The sequence below is a fragment of the Vollenhovia emeryi genome, unplaced genomic scaffold (genome assembly GCF_000949405.1).
Source record: "Vollenhovia emeryi isolate VEMERY1.0 unplaced genomic scaffold, V.emery_V1.0 DF939164.1, whole genome shotgun sequence".
Classification (NCBI taxonomy): Eukaryota; Metazoa; Arthropoda; class Insecta; order Hymenoptera; family Formicidae; genus Vollenhovia; species Vollenhovia emeryi.
Genome location: NW_011967202.1, coordinates 451,978 through 472,760, shown reverse-complemented (window position 1 = coordinate 472,760; position 20,783 = coordinate 451,978). Strand labels below are relative to the sequence as shown.

General features: G+C 41.2%; 1 protein-coding gene across 2 annotated transcripts in view; it reads left to right on the top strand.

Annotated features, from left to right (window-relative positions):
- The window catches only part of LOC105564471 (hemicentin-1-like), a 253,172-nt gene that overhangs the window by 29,088 nt on the left and 203,301 nt on the right, over positions 1-20,783 (top strand). For both annotated transcript variants that reach the window (XM_012016860.1, XM_012016861.1), the window contains one exon: positions 18,204-18,336. In XM_012016860.1, coding sequence (XP_011872250.1) covers positions 18,204-18,336 — 133 coding nt within the window. The remainder of the gene's footprint in view (positions 1-18,203; positions 18,337-20,783) is intronic.

Sequence of the window (20,783 nt, the reverse complement as noted above, 5' to 3'; positions counted from 1 at the left end):
CAGATGACGCCGGTGGTTGTTAACATTGTGCCTTTACATCGTGCTTAGAATTTGAAACTTACGTTTTTCTATAGTTGAGGTAATGTCAAGTAGATTTGAAACAAAAAATCGTATTAAAGAGAATAAGAAAATTATCGATCACGTAACTTCTCCTATTTAAAAATTAAACATCATATGTTTTAACTTTATTATAACTTTATAACGCGGTAATCGCTTTACGTTGAATTTGTGCACGCACATCCATTATTGCAATTCGCCGTGCTTCTTTTATTATTGCGCTCAATGGAGTCTGAATAGAGTTTAAATTACTCAATAATAACGTACTGTTTTTTGTGAAATGGAGTATGTGGATATTGTATTATACTGTCATTTCCATGATCGATATTCAACAACACATCTTGAACAATGGCATATAAAAAGTATCATATTTTGCATGTGCGAAATCGTTATAGCTTGGTCATTATATAATTGTAATATTTTTTCTCTCTCAAGTCAAAAAGGATACTACGCTCACTGTTTTTTTTCTAATATTTTATTGATAGTGGTGCAGAATGTGCTAGCATAAATATTAAATGCAATAAACGCAATATATAAGAAGAAATATTATACATGTAATTTTATAAAAATGGAAATTTTATATAATTTTATTTAAAAAATAATTCCTTTTTTGTATTTCGCGCTGTATGGCTGTTCGAAATAACAACGTATAAATATAACATATGGAAATGTCGGAAAGTATTCGATATTCTTGCAAGCTTTCCTGTTTAAAATGCATGTCCGAAAAAACGTGCACTGGTAAAAGCAAATACGTAAAAATCTCTAAAAATGTCACGGTTCTCTGATACCGTAAAAAAATACACCGTCAGGAATCCGCAATAGAAATATCAATCGAATCGATAAATAGAAATAGCAATAGAAATTTCTCGCAAATTGTGTGTTTCTGCGCTATGGCAAATGTTCTATTTATTTCACGTGATACATTTCGAAGTTGGAATCGGGCGTCTGCGGCTCGTTGAACGAACGTCGGGCACGAAAATCTCGCGGATTCAAGGCGGGCGCGGACAGAGGAACAATAAAAGAGCGGTTCATCTACGTGCCGTAATTTAGGTCGAGGCGACGGGTCCCGCGATAAATGCATGGCCCTTTAAGTGGTCGCCTCGTGGCGGCGCGAGAAGGATCCTCGTGGGGAGCCTGGTAGTGAAATACGGCGAAAAAATTGTCCCCACGAGGGTGCCGCGGACGAACGGGCTCGATTTAGATAAAAATTCCCGACGTTTGTCACGCTCTTCCCTAATTAAAGGCGCCGGGATTAATAGCGGCAATTTTCCCGACGAACCACCTCTCGGCCGATCGATCCATTTTATCATTCGAATTTCTTTCCCGCGCACCCTATCTCTATGTTGTTCGGCAAGTTCCCAGTAAGCCGGAACTTGCCGAACACAAAGGATATCGGTCGTCGTCGTTGCGTCTGCCCAACTATTGCAACTTTGTCAGCAGTTACAGTCGCACCAACACCGTCATCCCGGCCGCACTCGTGTGCGCGTGGAATTAAATTTTTTTGCTTGCACGTAGAGAGCAATCGAACTAGAAAGAAACCGAGGGGAAAAGCACATTGCCATGATGTACCGGCTAAATCCGTTAGCATAATGGGACGGCAAATGCGGATGCACAGCGATACGCTTTGTTATTAATTCTGCCATTTGCTATTACTTTGCTATTACTACCATTGCTTTGTTACTAATTCTATACCATTACAGTGAGTTATTAATGGTAGATACAAATGGGTATCGTACCTATATTAATGATATTTTGGCTTTGCTTTGTGCTCATCGACCACGAGTGCAAAGGTCGGTAGCGCTCGACAGAATTCTTATTAATTGTTTGATCCGTAATTGTAAATGTAAAAATTAATATGTTTCATTAAATATTATCCGGGATTAATTTGTTTCCAATAATATTTAAATATTTGCCGTAATAAAGGCGTGATTGTGGCTATTACAGCGTTATAAACAAAGGATTATAAAATTTACCGGCATGTATGTATTAATTAAATTAAAATCTTTTTTTTAATAATGCAAAATTGCATGAACATTAAATATGAAAAATGTATGATCGGACATAAAAATTTTGTTAAAGCTTTATCTCAATGTTGGCTAAAGAATCTAGTTTGTTACTTGCTTTGAAAGTTGGTTTTTACTAAGGACTTTTTCGATTTCTCTCAATTTTATCTTAGAAACTTCGCTGCCATTTTTTTAAGTAAAAAATCCCTTTCAAGTAGATGAAAGAGATCGCAGATGGCAAGAATAACGGTATTTTCGACGATTTGACGATGTTTCGGTGGATGTGCAGTACGAAAAACCGAGATAAAAAAATGATTGAAATAAATTTCATTAATCGAAATTTTTACGAAAACGTTCCTGAAAGATAATTTCCCAATAGCAGTCATCGAGCTCGCAACTTCGTCAGCGATTCCGCTTGTTCAGTACATTTGCGTAGGAGATTAAAGTTTTCTACTTCAATGGTGGATCGGATGGAGCTGCCATGTAAAAAGGCGCACGGCCCTGTACATTTGCAGTCCAGCTAAGCAAAAAGGCCGCTCCAATTTAATCCGGACGGTTACGGCCAATTTAACATTAATACTCGAGGGCTTCACCGTGAAAAAAGTTCCGCCGATGCGAGGGGAGAGTCCTATCGCTCCGATAATAAATTAAACTTCTCGGTTTGCGCATTGACGTAGCTAACTTTTGCATTCTCTTGCGACACTCGAACTATTTTTCATTACGAGATACATATATTTGTATACGGATATCTAGGCGAGCCGAGAAGTAAGGAGACTTTTGTCATTTTTCACGTTACAGTTTGGTAACACCGTTCGTATCATGCGGACTATAAATTTGGTATACAATTTTATATGGTAAAGACGTAGGAAACATTTTGCGGAATCAGAAATTTTGCGAATAAAATGCTTCGGAAAGGGAGAAAGTGGAGTCAAAGAAGAATAAGCTGGTATTAGTTTTTTTTTATATCTTTATCATAGTTTCATGTATTTATTAAGCGCATTTAAGCGAAATTTATTCGAAGAAGTTTCTTTGCGTTTTTATTAGCTTTTGCCCAAAATTTTCTCGTAGACACAAGTTAATCGTAATGTTTTAATTTAATTCGCACGTTAAAACTTGCCTGACCGTGACGGTCGGGCGAGTTTTACAACATCAGGCCGACGTGAACGTCGAGAAAAAGTTGCGGTCCTTAAAACTAGCTCGCCGTGAAAGACCGCATTAGCGGTCGAATTTGTCGACCACGATAATTTATTTAAATTCTCGCGAAATGTAAATCCGCTGGCGAACCCACGCGCACGCACGCGTTAAAACGGCGCGGCGGGGCGTGCTCGTTCTAAACGACGTTACGCGTGTTTCCGCATGATATTATCAGCTTTAGCCATCGCCGTGGTGGCATCTAATGAGATTCGCCGTGTCGCAAGGCACACACTTGCAGCTAGTTTCCATCATAAACGGCCTTCGCACCGTGCACACCGAGTGCGGCGTGTCTTACACTCATAGCTGTGCACCTGGTTGTTCGCTACGACGATCAGGCGCCTCTAACGAGTGTTTAAACTAAGCTTGTTAACCAGCCACGGATGAGCACAGAACCGCGTTGCTGTGACATGACCCATCGGATTTGAACGACGATCTCGCGAGCTTTGACCTAAAACCTGCAACTCTTTTGGTTTCGCCATTCTCCCGTGTCCGCACCTTCGCTTTAAAAAAAAAAAGCGCGACTTGCACGATCTTCAGCTACGTAACGGAACACGTAGTTGGAAGACGGACCCTTGAATGTCCGTTGCTTGCGTTGCCTAATTTATTTTACATCTGGTTATTGTTAGGTTTTAATATAATATTTAATTTATATGTATATTACTTAAGAGTTTTATAAAAATTAAGAAAAAATTTGTTATGCTTTTGTGATAGCAAATATTAAAAGTACATGCTAAATATTGTATAAATGGAGGTAAATTTGAGAAAATGTAAAAGCTGATACTGCAAGAGAAAATAACTTTCTTGAACGATATGCTGCTCCGACAGTATTGTCGTTTGTATATTGCGGGGTGTGTATTACACATTGTTTCGCGTGATATTACAAGGACCATAATGAGTACCTAGTTAAAGTTTCTATTGTTATAGAAGAAAAGCATTTGCCTCGGCGTAGATTACTGTTGTAAAGTTGACCTCTTGGTACATACGCTTGTTCTGAAATAAGCGATTCATTTATAGCGAAGAACTTCCGAAAACAGGAGACTCATTTAACAAATTTTGCTCTACCATGATTGAGTTTCGTAGAGTTCGTAGCATGTTATGTCGGCAATCTAATGCAACTCGACTATTAGCTGAATGCCAGGCGCAGCTGGTGAACTCGGGAATCACTTCTAGTGTCGAGCAAATATTCAGAGCTCAAAATTCGAACGTGATGGACTTAGCGTGACGGGAATTAATTACTATATACGTTGCGTCACATTCATTATTTCACTCGCGTGCATCTTAAATTAAAGAATGTAAATACGTGCAAGCAATTTAATGTAAAGAAAAACAATCCACGTCAAAACTGAAAGTTTTGTGAAAGAAGAATTCGAGTAAACGAAAAACAGTCCAATTTGGAGGCAGCAAAGAATGATCATGGAAAATTGACAGTGAAATTTGTGCTGCGCGAGAAGCGCTTTTTTTGCGCGCCTTTGTGCATTATATCCGTCATCGTTTCTCGAATCTGCATGGCGCGATCAATCCTCTTCTTCCTCTGATTTTTCTATATGATATTCTCTTTACAATTCCACTCTTCTTTGCCGTACTCGGGGACCGCCGAGTGAAATCGCCACCGGGGCTGGTGTCCAGCGACGGCGCTTTTGCGCTCCCAGTAGTTCCGGTCGAACCGACAACTCGCGCTGCGGTTTATGAATTACGAGACGTGATCCGCGCAAAGCGACAAACCGGAGACAAAGAGAAAGCGAGAAAGCGAGAGAGAGAGAGAGAGAGAGAGAGGGGGTGGGAGGACGAGGGAGAGACCGAGAAAGAGAAAGAGACTAGTATGATGAGTGTGGGCGCGATGACGTACTGTCGTCGTCGTCATCGTCAAAGGGTCCCAGGCTAACTCGTAATTAATCGAGTTCCGCCCGCGGACGCGGACGCGCGGCGGACTATTCCCGCGAGCCGGTTTTCTATCGCCGTGTACTTTGTACCCTGTGTTTTCCAAACCGGCTGCTGCCACCAACCGGCTTTTAATTGATACATCCTGCTCGTTAGCCTCGCCGCCGAGCCTGGGCTCTATCCTGTTGCCTCTCTTTCTCGCGCTTTCGTTGTCTCAAATGCACCCTCGGCGAAAGGCCCTGCGTGTATGTGTGTGTATGTAAGTGAAATGTAACTCGGTCAGCCATCCGTGCCACAATGATTCCTTTTACCAAAAGATAGATTTTCACTAAGTGATAATAACGAATATCGCGTAAATATTAAGATTTTGTGAATAAGCTCTTGAGAAGAAACTTTTGTTTCTTTATGATGTATGTGTATTAAAATTACTTTATTTAATCTTTAAATTTATATTAGTTGATCGAGATTAATCGCAGTGCGTTATTTATGTAAAAAGAGAATTCTTTTTCTTGTTTTTTTTCTTTAAATCTTTATGTGTATCGAATAATAAGTAATCAATACATGCAATCTCTCGATAAGATATACGTTCGTTAAGGAATGCACTTAATAAGAGAGAAGACATTTTTCGATGAAACTCGATCGTATAACGCATCCGGCCATCTCCATTTCTCGTTTTCTCAATAACCATATTCTATAGTTATGATGATATAACTCTACTTAAATCGCACAGTCTCCGTCACATTATTCTAAATGTAAGGAACAGGAATTTAAGTAATTAAGCGCCGAATTAAATCTTACCCGGGAGAGGAAATCGGATTTAAATTACTCGCACGGACGCATTCGAATTACTCGCGCCAAATATTTCCCGATAATTACCTTTTCGTAAGACGCCCGCCGCCGTCCAACACGAGTACCGTGGATGATAAAGAGAATTTCTATGGGAACTCGGACCGCAGTTCTTCGTAATCCGTCTCAAAGGTGATCGGCACGCCTTCGCCTCTTTCGCGAGGGAAACTTTGCCGCACGTATATCTCCGAGCGGGGCGCAGTAGTATAAGTCGACCAATGGATCGCCCCGAGGCGTCCGAAGTTTTAATTAATCGGGGGCACGGGCCTCGAGGTATTTTTATTAATTTTCTCTCCGTTCTCTCTCTCTCTCTCCCCTCTTCCGCGCCCCCTCAATCTTCCCCCAATATCAGCGCTGTCCCGGACAACCCGGTCGAGTCAGCTTCAACCCTCTTCAGAGACCCGTAGCAGGATAATTGTGCCGAAGTTTTAACGGTGTACGCGCGAGTCCAGGCGAGATTACGATTATCTCGAGTAAACTTTCTACGTATCTCGAGATACGCGCGACGCATTCCACGGGCGAACGTACCGCCGCGAGAACGAAAAAGGAAAACTTGTCCAAAGTACGTTGCGATAATTTCGTAAATTATGGGGAGCGCGTACCACGAGGGTATTTAACTGATTTCTTTCCTCGCCAAACTGTCGCATTTCACCGCTGCGACGAGACGTAGGTGACACTCGAGGCAAAACCCGCCCTTCGAATAGTAGCATGGAGATCATAATTAATTGTAGGACAACGATCTTGACGAGCCCTCGATGCTGACACGTGTTTTATGTAAATTGGAACGCGTAGTGCAATTTGCGATAATTATGTAGCGCATGATTATAGTGTCGACGATAATTTGGATTGGCTCTGAATATTAATGCGTGCATTATATGCGAGTTATAAACCGTGGTGCGAGATGAATGACGCGCCACGATAAGGATACGACGTATTCTGACCAATGCTGCGATCTTCGACTGAGCTGCTAAATTGCACCGGCGAGTATCACGTTGTTAGATCCACGAGTGGCGACCATTAAGATAACGGGGGACACGCTCGTAATATTGCGATGGCGATTAATAACGGTGATAGATTTGTCGTGTTGGGATTAAAATCTATAACTAAGATCAGTCGAGCTGGTAGTATGACGTTCCGTGCGATGTGAATTTAACAATTTATGTGCTGCAGCTGCCCTATTTTTTACTTTGTAAAAGGAATGAAACGAAAAGTTTTTTTAGTAGCGATTGTTTTAACACGATGCATCATCTTCCTAAAAAAGAGTTTCATAAGAAGTATATAAAATTTTTCTATCATGAGGTTTTATTCATTTTTGTTTTGTTAAACATTTGTGGGATGAAAATATTTCACACAAATCGTTATACATAAGAATTTCGTGCATAAAAGTAGAAGAAAATAGAATTGCAAAAATAGAAAATAGAACAGAGTTGCAAAATGATCGAGATTAAACACGAAAAAGTTTAATGAAGTGAACAAGACACTTGTACTCGTACAAATAGCGAACGGTATCGATACTAATTAGAGGCATATAGAGTCTAAAAGCAGATAGCATGACATAACTTTGTCGTACATCAATCCGCGTATCTCGCATCGCGGGTATCGATCCGACAAATATGTGGCATGTAATGCACCGTTGTATGCATTGCGTGCAAATGAAACTCGCGCGGTGTCCTGGGATCTCCGACATAATGTATGCAGAGATTGTCCGGGAAAGATTGTATCGGGTACTCGCAACCAAAGGCATTGACATTTTGCGGTAATCCATAAATTCTTGATACGCTATTATGCAATTATTAATATCTCAGAATCAATAACCTGTGTGATAAAATATCCTTATATTCCTAACCAATCGAATATTAATATTGAAAGTATTGTTACTATTATATTGTTATTAATTATTTATATAAGATAGCTTTCAAGCAAATCCTTCTTTTATTGCAAAATCTAACTACACGGTAATGTTTAAAACACATGTAACGTGTTGGCGCGCGATAATGCTTATGGTTGCAAACACTATTCAGGACTCATTATCGTCGTTGCATTTGCTGTGATTAATCGGATTAATGTTTGCGTAATTCGGCGAAAAATGCGATACCGCAACGTGATTTCGAAAACTCGCAGCAGAATTGTACCCGTAATTCCCGCTGACTGACTTTGACGTTCGCGGAGATGGTCGGTCGGAAATTCTGGGCGTATCGGGAGAAATCTCAAAACGTTGATCCGAAATATAATGCATTTCCTGCAATAATGGCCCTCGAATAATTTACCGGCTTTAATAATGCACTCATTAATATCGTTACTTTTATTATATTATCGCGCTCCGATTCGAGCCCGCACTCCGGTACGCGATATACACTACCTCGGAACGATATGCCGCCCGTTTTTGAAAAATTCATGGATCCAGCTAATTGCGCGTTGGGCGAGTTTATTCCTCCTATTTCGCCGCGTACATTTCGAGCGTTTCGCATAATAATTTATCGTGACGCTGTCCCCAACGAGCACGGCACTCGATGCAATTAGCCGGACTGCTAATTACGACTGTTTCTTTGTTGTATCGCTTCGTTTTTCGGCAAAACTCATTTTCTCACCACATCGTGCCAGATAGATGAACAGAAAAATATGACTAAAACATGAGGATGTCATATTTAGTGGCCGTTATTGGTTTCCCTATTCTCTCTCTCTTTCTCATTATTTAATAAAATATTTATTGTTTATTGATAATATGCATTGCGCTAAAATTAACATATATCCTTTTAATATCACAAAGAAATTCTCACTGAACTACAAGAATATTTATTTATTTGTTAATGTGAATATGAAAATTATCTCACCATCAGTTTCTTCATAAAATTCTATCCCTCTTTAAGCACGCAAGCTATAATTTGGAAACCACTGAGCCGCAATGATGCGGTATACTGCGGTACGTGCCTATAAAGCGCTTGTAGGATAACCGAGCTCTCTACTATCACGCCCTATTTTATCCCCTCGCCGCCGCGCTGTTATTCCTTCCGACTTATGTATCAAGACGAGAGCAGCGATTTCCCGCGGCTCATAGACGATTTTAATTAGTTTCGAGACTCATTAATTCTGTATTGTGCGCGCCGCGCACAAATGATTTCACGTAAGAAGACCCGTTTTGCGCAAATATATTATTTAATATAAGCGCTCTGCTTTAATAATGCTCTGAAATTTCTTCGCATTATAAACAGCTCGTGATTATTACGTCGAATAAACGAGCGATGCAAAGATATAGTGCTAACATATGTCACGTTGAAAAGATTTTTCTTATAAATGTAGATTAAAGCTTCTTTATTACAAGCTTCAATTATTAAACTAAGACTAACCCGTATTTTGACGCTTCTACAATATTATGAATATACAATAATGTCGTGAAATATCTGTTTAATACAACCGGTCCTAATTAAAACTTATATCTCGCAAGTCGATTTGTCAGTATTTATTCCAAAAAATTCATTTATCTGTTGCTTTTACATTTGTTGTATGTTACACGGGATCTGTATTTAATGTTTAAGAAATGAAGTCTCACTTATTGTAAAATTCGTTATGCTTTTGAACATCTGATGGCGTGCAAATGCACTCCGCTACTTTCCATTGTCTACCGATGCTCACACGGGCTTCGATTACTCGTATGAGTCTAAACGTACGGATTACACGCATGCATATTTACGCGAATGCGCCGCTGCGTCGAGGACGGGCTGGACGCATCGAGCGGGCTCTCAATCCAGCGGATGCATTTAGCGCATCGTGATGACGTGAAAAGGCGAAACCGATTTCATTCAGCCAATACCCTTTGGCTCGTAAATTCCAAATTTCCAGTGTGAATAAATCACGGGCCCCGACTACCGTATGACGAGTTTGATTCGCGTCGATCGTTATTTCTTTTTTTTTCCGTGGAACTGACATGGAAGCGTAAAGTGTTAAGAATGAAATTGCACGTTGAGAAAAATGAAATATGTTCGTCAAAACAATAAATAACAAGATTGCAAATGATGGCGGAAATTACGTGCAGATGAAACATAAATAGAGAATCCTTATTAATAAATGTTTTATCTCGGACATTGATGGACGAATTTAAATTCGAAACGTCTGCCTTGCTCGATATTCTTGGCAAGATCGGCGCGACAGAATAACGTAAGGGACCGCGCTTTAGGACTGCTAATTAGGATTAAGATGAATTATGCAAACATGTCACAGCTGTCACTTTATTTATTTTTACTAAGATTAATCGACTGCAATTTAATTTCGAATGTCTTCTCGCGCCGATCATTATTTATGAGACTAGAGCGGCTGCACAAAATGCTAAAGGACAGAGGCGTTAAGCGCGGGACAAAGTAAGCAGAGCGACTAGTACATATGCACGCTTTATCACACGGGGGTGTCGCACCGAGGCCGCTAAAGCTATTAGGACTTAAAAGTTACCCGAGAGCCCGAGAGTGGGTAAAATAAACAGAACAAGAATACAGGAAGAGCTCTTTTCGAACGGTCTATTACAGCTATATGTGCGATATTTTACGCCGTCGCGGCCTGCCCGATCGACCGCGTGAAAAATCGCTTTTCCCGAGTAAGCCCTCGCTTACCGCGTCGCGATATATTTCCCAGGACGGCGACGCCATTTCCGAGCACTCACGGGCAACCGGTCCACGGTGCTCGGGATGCGGAAAGATATTGGAGCGCCGTAAAGCGCGATGTTAATTGCCGCGAACGCCGGAAAACGCTGGGAGCCGGAGCTTCTTCGAGGGTCGCGGCCGGCGCCGGCATCGCTTTATCGAAGAAACAGAAGGGTAAATGGGAAAGTAAACAAGTATTCGAGGAATTGCTCTCGACGGATGGGAATGGAATCTCCGTCCCGGTTGGTTTTCCGCGTCTTGAGGACCGTCATAATGCCGCATTATTATTCCATTAAGAGACAACGGCGACGTTTTCGCTCGTAACTCGACGAAGGGATGATTGAAGAGCTGAAAAGAAAAGTTAAATTCAAACTCCTCTGCCCCTTTATACCGAGATCTCGCTTATGCGATTAGAACAGCTCATGATGTTTCTAGCTCGAAAATTGAGAAAGATTTGTATACACTTAATCTCTACGGCGAGATACAGTACGGTAGGAAAATATGGTCCGCAACGGAGAATCAGATCAATGTAGAATATTTGAAGCTACGAAATGTATGGTTGTGCAATAAATCGGGGTATGGAATTCTCTTGGATTATTATACCTTTCAGTTTAATGAGCGAATTATATTTCAAAAATTGATTTCCCCTTAACTGGCCTTTTTCTCCTCAAATTGACGGCTGGTGGAATCTCGGATAAATGATTGAGAATTCTATGCCTGTTTATCCCCTTCTCTTCGGTCCTCTTACCGCGCGATGGATCAATTAATTATACGACTGACAATGACGAAGCCCGGAGAGAGGAGAGTTCTTTTTGAAAATATACTCCGTCAACAATTCGCCGCGCTCGGTGATTTATGATTTCCGGATTTCTCACGCGGGCTGAATCCGCGTCCGGAGACGGATTCAACATCCGGAAAAGCGACTCGTCGGCCAAACGCCGCGCCGGCGGCGGGCGGACGGCCGTGGAAATGGGATAATTTTTCGGGTACGAATTCGGGTCCGGTAATAAGGACATCAATCAGTCACGCCTAATAAAGCAGCGAGGTCGATGATAAATGGCGCAATAGAAGTGGCTTGCGTTTGCGCGCGGGATCGAGTCGAGAACGAAGCGATAGCGGTTCTCGAATTATCTCGAGGCTACGTTCGCCGGGAGTATTGTGCAAACAGTTCGGCACGTAATTCGAAAAATTAAAGGAGCGAAGAAGACAGAGAGAGAAAGAGAGAAGAGAGAAAACGGAAGAGGAAAGGATTTACGTTACTGTAGATGAAAGGGCGGCCGTGTATATATAGATTTACCGAGCCGGTGCTGAATAATGCAGTCTCTGACGTGATCTTTGCCATTTTCTCGGATACAATTTCTCGTGGAAAGCTCGGGCCCCACGAGACGAAGAAAGAGAGCGAGAGAGAGAGAGAGAAAGGGGGATGCCAGACTCACCTCAATTACATCGATTCCTTTCTGTTTGCTCTTTATAACCAATCTCTTGAGTATACGCTCCTTTTCCTTTCGCGGTCACCGCGAGAGAGCGGGACCGGAAAGGAATATAGAAGGAGCACAGAATGGAAAAAGGTAGGAGAACGAGAGCGGGGATCGCCTCGCCGTTTTTCACAAATCAACGACTGGAAATGAGATTCGACAGCGCGACGCGATTTTTTTTTTATAAATCTCTATATCACAGCACAGAGAGAAGGAAATTGTAACCAATATTTGCATAAAACGTTAGCGCAGACTTCGCTTCTTATACCTTTTAACGTAATTAAACGTCGCGATGCGTCTGCACAAATGTGTAAAGTGTGTGAAATACGTTTTAATTACTGATTCTTTAAGTCTATTAGAAATTGAAAGCGCGCGTTTGTTTAATTTATATAATAATAGTTAACATTTAACACAGCGAATAAATTTTAGCGTTCATCCTTATTTGAATTATATCTTTCAAAATCTTTGTATTTATAGTATTAACGCCACCATACCACTTGCTTTACTTACCTTTGCACACGACGTTGTCACTTTGTTAATAGATTCTTATAACTCTCCGCTAGACTTTTAGTAAATCTTTCCTAGGAGCTAAGTAAATCTTCTGCCTGAGTCGCGAAAAGATTTATGCGACACGAGAGAGACATATCCGAGCGAAAACTTAAGCCGCCTTAGCGAAATATTCGCCGGAAATGAATTTCGTACACGGAGCTTTTACAATACCGCGACCATCGAAGCGGCGGCGGCGGTGGCGGCGACGAGCTCGCAGCAGTGCCAGGGGATTTCCTTTGCGCGCGATTCGCGGCGTCGAAAGTTTCGGGCCCTTTGTCGCGCGGCAACGGGCTTCGATTCAGCATTTCGCGTCCACCCTTTTGCAAGCGCGCCTTTCTCAAAACTTTCGTCGTCCTGCACACCGTGCTTTTTCAAACGTGTCGTTTTCCTTTACTGCAGAATGGGAACTCCTAAAAGCTGATTTTTGCAAGATCGTGCAGCGATCATGCGTCTTCCGCCACGCCGCCGCCGTGTCGATGAAAGTTATGCGAGAACGCGTCGTTCCCGCTCGAATAGTACCGAATCATCGATTTTGACTTACACCTGCAGATTCGCGCCGCCGCGTCGTGCTGTTATCGATCGTGAAAAATGATATTCTAAGATCCACGATCGGACACAATCAGCGTACGATTCTTACACCGAAAGAGTTATGGAGGCTTTTCGATTTCTCCAATTTTGGCGACAGTTACGAATGGTCTACAGAGAAGAAATATTTTTTTACGTCTACAGCTGAATATTTCCTTTGAACTAACATAATTTTGAATAATAGAAATATCGAATGGAAATTTAATGGAAGCCATTAAAGTCGAAGAAGCAAACGAATCTCTTTGAGCAACGATTTACTGGAAAAGATTTTATCCGTCAGAGAATCTCGCGGCAGGCGATTTCAAACAACAGTCTTCCGCGAATAGCCGGGCCTTTGTGGGTTTCCGGTTTTGTTAATTACACCAGTCAAAATTTCTAGTCCAAATTTTATTTGTGTCTTCTTTATACACACATACCTGTATATACTTTATACACACGGAGAGAATTTTCTCTTAAAATTTACCCTGAAAATCGTGTTTATAATCATGAAAAACGATTTTTATCAAGAAAATCCCCTAAGATTGAAAAATATCTGAAGATATTTAATACGCTATAATTGTGTATTGATGAGTGTATTGATAACAAATTGATAAGTTTATTCTTGATATTTTGAACCACTTTGAAGCCTGATAAATTGTCCATAATTAGTTTTGAAATGTCAGTTTGATGTCTAAAACTCAGGTAATTAAGATAGCTGCGACTTAATCTCTCTTTTAGTCTTTCTTCTTTCACCTCTTTAGGCATCTTCTCTCTTTTCTCTCTGTTTCGTCGGTACGGGTATAAGGTATGGAAAAGATATTTCATGCGGTCCATTCCTTCCGTCCGTTATTCTCGTGCGCGCGGGCCGGAAGGCAATTACCGGCTGAGAAATGTCTACAAAAGTGGAACGTGCGGGGTGGAAATTTCGGTAGGTCTCGTGCCCTTTGTGCCCAGGCCGCATTTTAATTGCCCTGCCTCTGTACCTTTTCTCTTCCTTTTTCTCCATGCCACGAGAAAGTGTCACGGCCAGACCTTTGCGAGCTCGAGGATGCCATGAAATATGATTATTCGATTGGCACTGCGAAGGATTCTTCTTAACGCTACAAAGGGCGAGAGGTAGAACCAGTAGTAAAGGCATTTAACTGAACTTATAATACTATATTTTAATTGTATCGATGTCGCTACATTTTATTCCAAAACAGTCAACTTTATAGTCAGGGCAATTATATTAATGTTCTAATAATGTCAGTTACTTAAAAATAAAATTCAAATTTCCCATCTTTACAATTTTGAAAAATTGCACAACGTAGCTGTATAATAAATAAATGGTGAACTTAATGGAAAATATTAAAATACCTTTTATTGTAATATTTTGTAAAAAATAGAATTGTAGAAAAAGATTAAAAAGTAATATACATATACATGTAAATTCAACATCTAAAATCTACATGTGAATTATATCTTCAAATACGAGAAAAAGCATCTCAATCACGTGCGTTTGTTTCCGTTTAATTAAAGATCATGTTAACATCGGAGATTGCCATTGGAAATTTCTTTGCACTACAAACGCGCATTAATACAAACAAAAATCTCAAAGTAGTCAAAGGAAGGCAAACACACTTTCCATTCGCGGCCTGGAAAATAAACAAAGAGTGATATTTAGCCAGAGTCGCTCCTTTTGTGCGTTTCAACAAGCCAGCGTCTGGCAGGGAGGTAATTACGTAATAAGAAATCCGTCAGAGAATCTCGCGGCAGGTGATCTCAAACAACAGTCTTCCGCGAATAGCCGGCCTTCGTGGTTTTCCGGTTTTGTTAATTACACCAGTCAACGGAAGTGTCACCGGCAGAGCTTGGCCGGCACTTCCGCTCGACAACGTGCATGTAGAGCGTCATTGTTCCACGAGAAATTTAATTTAAATCGCAGCTTAACACGGCGTCCGACGGCTAGCTCTAACGCGACGCTGTTAAAATAAAACGTAACTTTTTGTCTCGTTATTAGATAACGAAGTTTGCACACGTAATTAATTTTGAATTTTAAACACTCCGCTGGATCGTAAGTTATGTCGATAGGAATTCTTAAATAATCGAATCGTTGCGTCCTGCCAAAAATATTTTTATTTAAAAATATACAAAATTGTACTACAAACGATAGACAATAGAAAATGCCAATAAATTTGCTGATATTCTTAAACGTTTAAATTATAATTATATACGTTAGGTAAAATAATGCAACGTTGTGCATCTTAAATTGATTGAAATCCAGCATATTCACTTGTCAAGATATTTAACAGAAAAAATTAGAAGAATTGTCACAAATAAGAAATTCATCATTGGAAAAGAAATCACATCTGTTCATCAATATTCTCTACATTCTAGTGGAGTCTTAACAAGGACAGTGCTTATCAAGAATTTGAAATGGGCGCACGTACGCGGCACTCGGAAACATGTTTCGTTGTCGAGTGCTGCTGCGAAAGTAAATCTTGCGAATTTAACCGTGTCTTAAAACGTAATCCGCGTCGTTTTAATGTCCACGAGACAATCTCGGGTGCAATCTGCGGAGTCCTTCGCTCATCGTTGAATCGCGGACCTTTCCTCGTCTACTCCTGCGATTGTATGGTATAAAACGGCGCCCGAAGAAATCTTTAAAGTCTCCGAATCCCGGATAACTATCGGGTTAGCACGCCGTAATGCGCCGTGTAATTCGTGTATCGATAACTCGTTACATGCTCGGCGAGAGACTCCGAAGCGTAAAAATCCACGACGGCGACGTCGCAGCCTTTCAGATGCAACTGTTGCTGCGCCGCAACCGCCATCGTCGCTTTTATTTCGGGCGATATTTCGTTTCGCAAGATATCAGCCGCGACTATAAATCCCTCCGAAGCAGAAAATCGTATCGTAAAATATTGAGATACCCGCATTTCCACGTATATAACGTATGTTCTTGCGCATTATTGCTTGCTGCTCGTTCGAGCACATTCGAGATTATGTGAGTTCAACCATTCGTGGACCATATATACAATGCACATAATTTAGAGTGTTTTTCACGTCGGATCAATGTACTGTTTGGTTGCGATAAACTTAGCTTACTTAGCTATAATCTCGCTACAACTTTATTTCTTTCTTTCAATTTACATTAGAACACTAGTCCATAAGATGCTTGCGCACAGAAAGCAAAGTTTCTCATTGATTACAGCCTCGGCTCTGCTAATGGAAAGTCAATAATTCCAGGATAAGTAAAAAGATCGAATATCTAGGAAACTACTTAATTTTATTATGTAAATGTACTTTAATTGTATAGCATGCTCGCAGGTTGAAAGCCGATACGAAAGTATCTCTAAGATTCTTTTACTGTGTACGTTATTTTGCCTCTCTCTTTCTTTCACATTCTTATGCAAAATGTTAAAATGTCTTGAGTTTTCTTTCTGAAAATGGGCAAATCTAAACAGCCTCAAATATCATGAGGCGCGCGCATGACAATGCACCGTAGCTTCATGTTGAGATCGGTGGCTCTTATGTTGCACAATTTCCCTGGCTCTCAAGAGCACGCGTACTTGTATAAAGTCATTGTAACGCCGGCATAAATGTAATATGTGTTCCTGTGACGAAAATGCATTCCCAGGACCATCGTCGGCCGGCGCGGCGTCGGCGTGATCGAATTCCAAACAGGAAATTCTAGTCGTGGTGCCGCAGGACTCCTTTTTCGTAGAGCTCTCGTTATTGTACCGAAATATTTCATACGAAAATTCACTCTTTTGCCAACGAAGTTGACAAGGCCTACAACTTGTTATAATCTATATTTCAGATTTCTAGTTAGGTCCATTAGTATTAATGATTTCGTAATAAAGAAAGTACAAATACCTTTTTGACACGACGGGAAATTGTTGCCACTATAATTAGCACAAATATCGCATCTCGTCGCACTATGCGAGAGATCAAAGTGCACGGTTCATTAGCCACAACGAAACGACGTTGCTATTAGCGCGGATCGAAAAATTTCTGGGGCTACGAATTATTAAAGAGAAGAGTACGCCGAGGGATTATTCATGAGTCTTTGTGGAAGATAAAGGGAGGTTTCTCGATAAAAATCTGCATTATTGTCAGAAATGCTCGTCGACGAGCGACGGAGTAGAAAGTGTCGTGAACCGTGTTTAAGAAGCCACTTTAAGTGGCATAATCGATTTTCTTCATGCCTGAGTTAATCTTGTTGCGGGTTGCTCTTTCAAAAACCGCGAGCATTATAATTTTACAAGTCGATAATTCGCCTGAAAGATTTATGTTTTGCGCTACACATATTTTATTTACGTACGTCGTATTAGAACGTAATGTCGGTCGTGTGACGTCGGTAAGAAAATAATATTCTATATTTCTGCGGGAGCATTAACATTAGAATTACCGCCTGATACTGCTATAGTTATGACAGTCGTAAATACGAACGAAACGTAGGAAACGTAGACCGTGTGCGAGAATATGTTTTCCAGGGCCTTGAATTTATTTATATATAAATAGCCTGAACGTATAGAAGCGAGAAACGCGCATACATTTCGGAATACATCCCGTCACGGTATAATATCGTATCAAAAGGTTATATAGTACATTTAAATTATGCAGAGTCTCCCAGGTGGCGTAATCCCCCCCCTTGAAAAACAACGTCACACAAATATATTTATAGGTGGACGAGAATATAGATACGCCGCCTGATTTCTCTAACATTAACATTAAATAATCATGACGAATCGCGCGAGATTTGAATATCTCGCGAGAAAGCGCGTACGCGCTGAAATGCCGAGATTGGTGAAATATGGAGTTACGATATCTGGAAATCTTGTCAGTGATATCAGAGAGAGATTTCGACGTCGTCTCGAGGGATTTGAGGGTCGTTGCATGAACCGGCTAAAAAAGTCATAACTCTTTGTTATCCGGCGATTCCTCTTCGCTTCATTACTCTTCGTTTTCTCGCGGCGATGCGACGGTGAACGCTCCTCTGAATGAGACGTCGATGTGTGTTTCAGTACCCGTGGAGTCGATACAGGGAGTGGCGGGTCAGAGGACGATCCTGCCGTGTAACATACAGCCCCGCGAGTCGAATGACGCCGTCTCCATGGTGCTCTGGTTCAAAGAGGACAGCGGCGAACCTCTGTACAGGTAAGCCGCATTGATATTTATGAACGATGGCCCCCGGAGCGCTCGTTCGCCCGGTCTCGACGCGAATCTCTATGGCGCCATAGATTTCTAAGCGGACTTAACCGTTCGAAGAACCCGCCGTAACACGGATAGCGCGGTAAACGCGTAGAATCGACCGTTATATACGGCGTTAGCGATCTGCTTTCCAAGACAAATCGTTTAGCATCCGTTCTTTTATTTTATATTCAATATTATAGTCGCATAATTTTTGCGACGATTACTTCAGCCAAAATTGTTCAGCGACTCTGGAAGTGTCAAAATTGAATAACAGCTCCGCCGTGTTCTGTCTATAAAATTGTCTTATTGTCCTCTCGCGAGAAGACACGCGTTACGTATGCGTCGCGAGGCGATTGTGTATGCGTAACGTTACATTACACATGTCGTTTTGATTTTCTCACCGCGACGTCGCAGAAAGAGTCACGTCAGTCACGAAATAACGTTGTTATCGAGTAAACGTCACGAGTCATTTGCGTCACGTTACGATCGCGCATCAAATTGCGGGATAAAACGATAATTTGCAATAACTTGGTTCGGTTATTACCGCGACGGCATTGTCCGGTCTTTATTGATATTGCTGTGTCAAGTGGCAACCGTGATATTACTCGTTTTAATATGAATATTCGGTGGAACGTTTGAGCACCGTCGCGGAGGACGTATCTCCGATCGGAATTTTACATGAAAATAATTTAGTAGTTAATTAAATTCACCGGGTAAATTTAATGCCGTCGACATTTCATACGCTCTAACTTCTTGTCACTGACATATGTCGAATGTGTCGGTCGATCTCGATTCAAGCTGCGGGTATATCAATAATCATCAATTCTGTTAGCCACTCGCTTTGGATTAAATTCCATTTGGATAAATCTCCATCATCATTATTAAAATACAGCACCGCTGCATTTTCTTGTTGCATATCCTGTAACATGTTTAATCGCATTCCCGACGAAACGCAGCGAGTAAGAGACAATCGCTGTGAGCTAACACATCTTCATTGAAATGTCTTTCCGTTTCAGTCTCGTGAGTTTTACAGTTTTATCTCACTTGTTCCTTCATATTAGGTGACATCTTTTCGATAAAAGAAAAAGACACGCAATATTTCTAACGAATTCTCTCTGGTCTTTTGCGAACCTTTTACGTCCGCAAACGAGAAAGAAGTTCCAGACTTCGGCGACTTGAGATGCGACGGCGTGCGCTTCACCTTTCGATTTCCACGTTTTCGATCTCCTTGCTTGTATATCCTGTTAGTTTACCGTTCCGGTACGTCGTCGCGATGTACACGAGAGCCTCGAATACGACTAGACTACGATGGGGCTTTCGTTAAGCCACAAATCGCCCCCACGTTCCATCTGTTATACGTTATTTCGTTTGACAGCCAATTCGATCCTCGTAAATATCGTCTTTATTGAGCAACCCTATAAAATCCGGATCACCGTTCGAGCTTGAAAGCACCTTGCGTTTTTATCGCGAGAAACACTTCGGCCTCCCTCCGCACGTGGAATGTATTCCGTAACACGTGCATTTCTATTTATTTGCCAGTGCGTTTGATGGCCAATAAAATTGCAAAATTTCTTCGTTACTTTGCTATCTATTTCAATTGAAAGAAACTCGCCCCGTAACTATTTTGCAACTGAATTGAGTTTGTGTGCGGCTACAAGTTTTGCGATCAAATGAGGATGTCGTAAACGCTGTAGTGTATGTCATTAATCTCAATCAATGAACAATTAACGTCTGTGGCTCTTTAAAGGACTAAAATTCCTAATCAATTTTATCGGATACCCGCAAACGATACAAAGCCGAAAATGTGAGTTGTCACATCATTGCGGTAACATTTCTGCTCGATTTTTTTTTCTATTTTACTTTTGTGGCACGTATAATTTCCAATTTTTCTAATATTGTGCCGCGAAAAAATGAAAGTTTCTGCCCTAAGCGGTTTTTCCCCGCAAAACCGAATATACGATTATGCGCGGAAAACGGGCTTTTTGAAAAAGAGTGTATGCCGAACGGTCGTGGCGTTATTATTGGATTTCATACCTACAGAACTGCGAGTTGAGAGTCGACTCGGGCGGAAAGCACTGGCAGTGCTGTAAACAGATTTCTCCCGCAGCGTGATTGCAGCTGCATCGCCCGTAAATAGCGTTTCTTGCACGACCGCGAATTTCTTTTCGTTGTGACATTATCGAGTTACGTAGAGTGTCACGTTTTGCATAACGCGGCGGGACCGTCGAGAGCAGTTCCGCCGCATAAATTTCGATGGACGGCAAGAATATGGCGCTTTATTTAATCCGGCGAGTTATTAACATCGTTACGGAAGGTGTTCGGGTTCGATTTTTCTTACAAGTACTTTTCGACGGTAAACATAGGGGAACCCGGGGCATAACGGGAACGCTAAGGTTAAAATTAATTTTAAA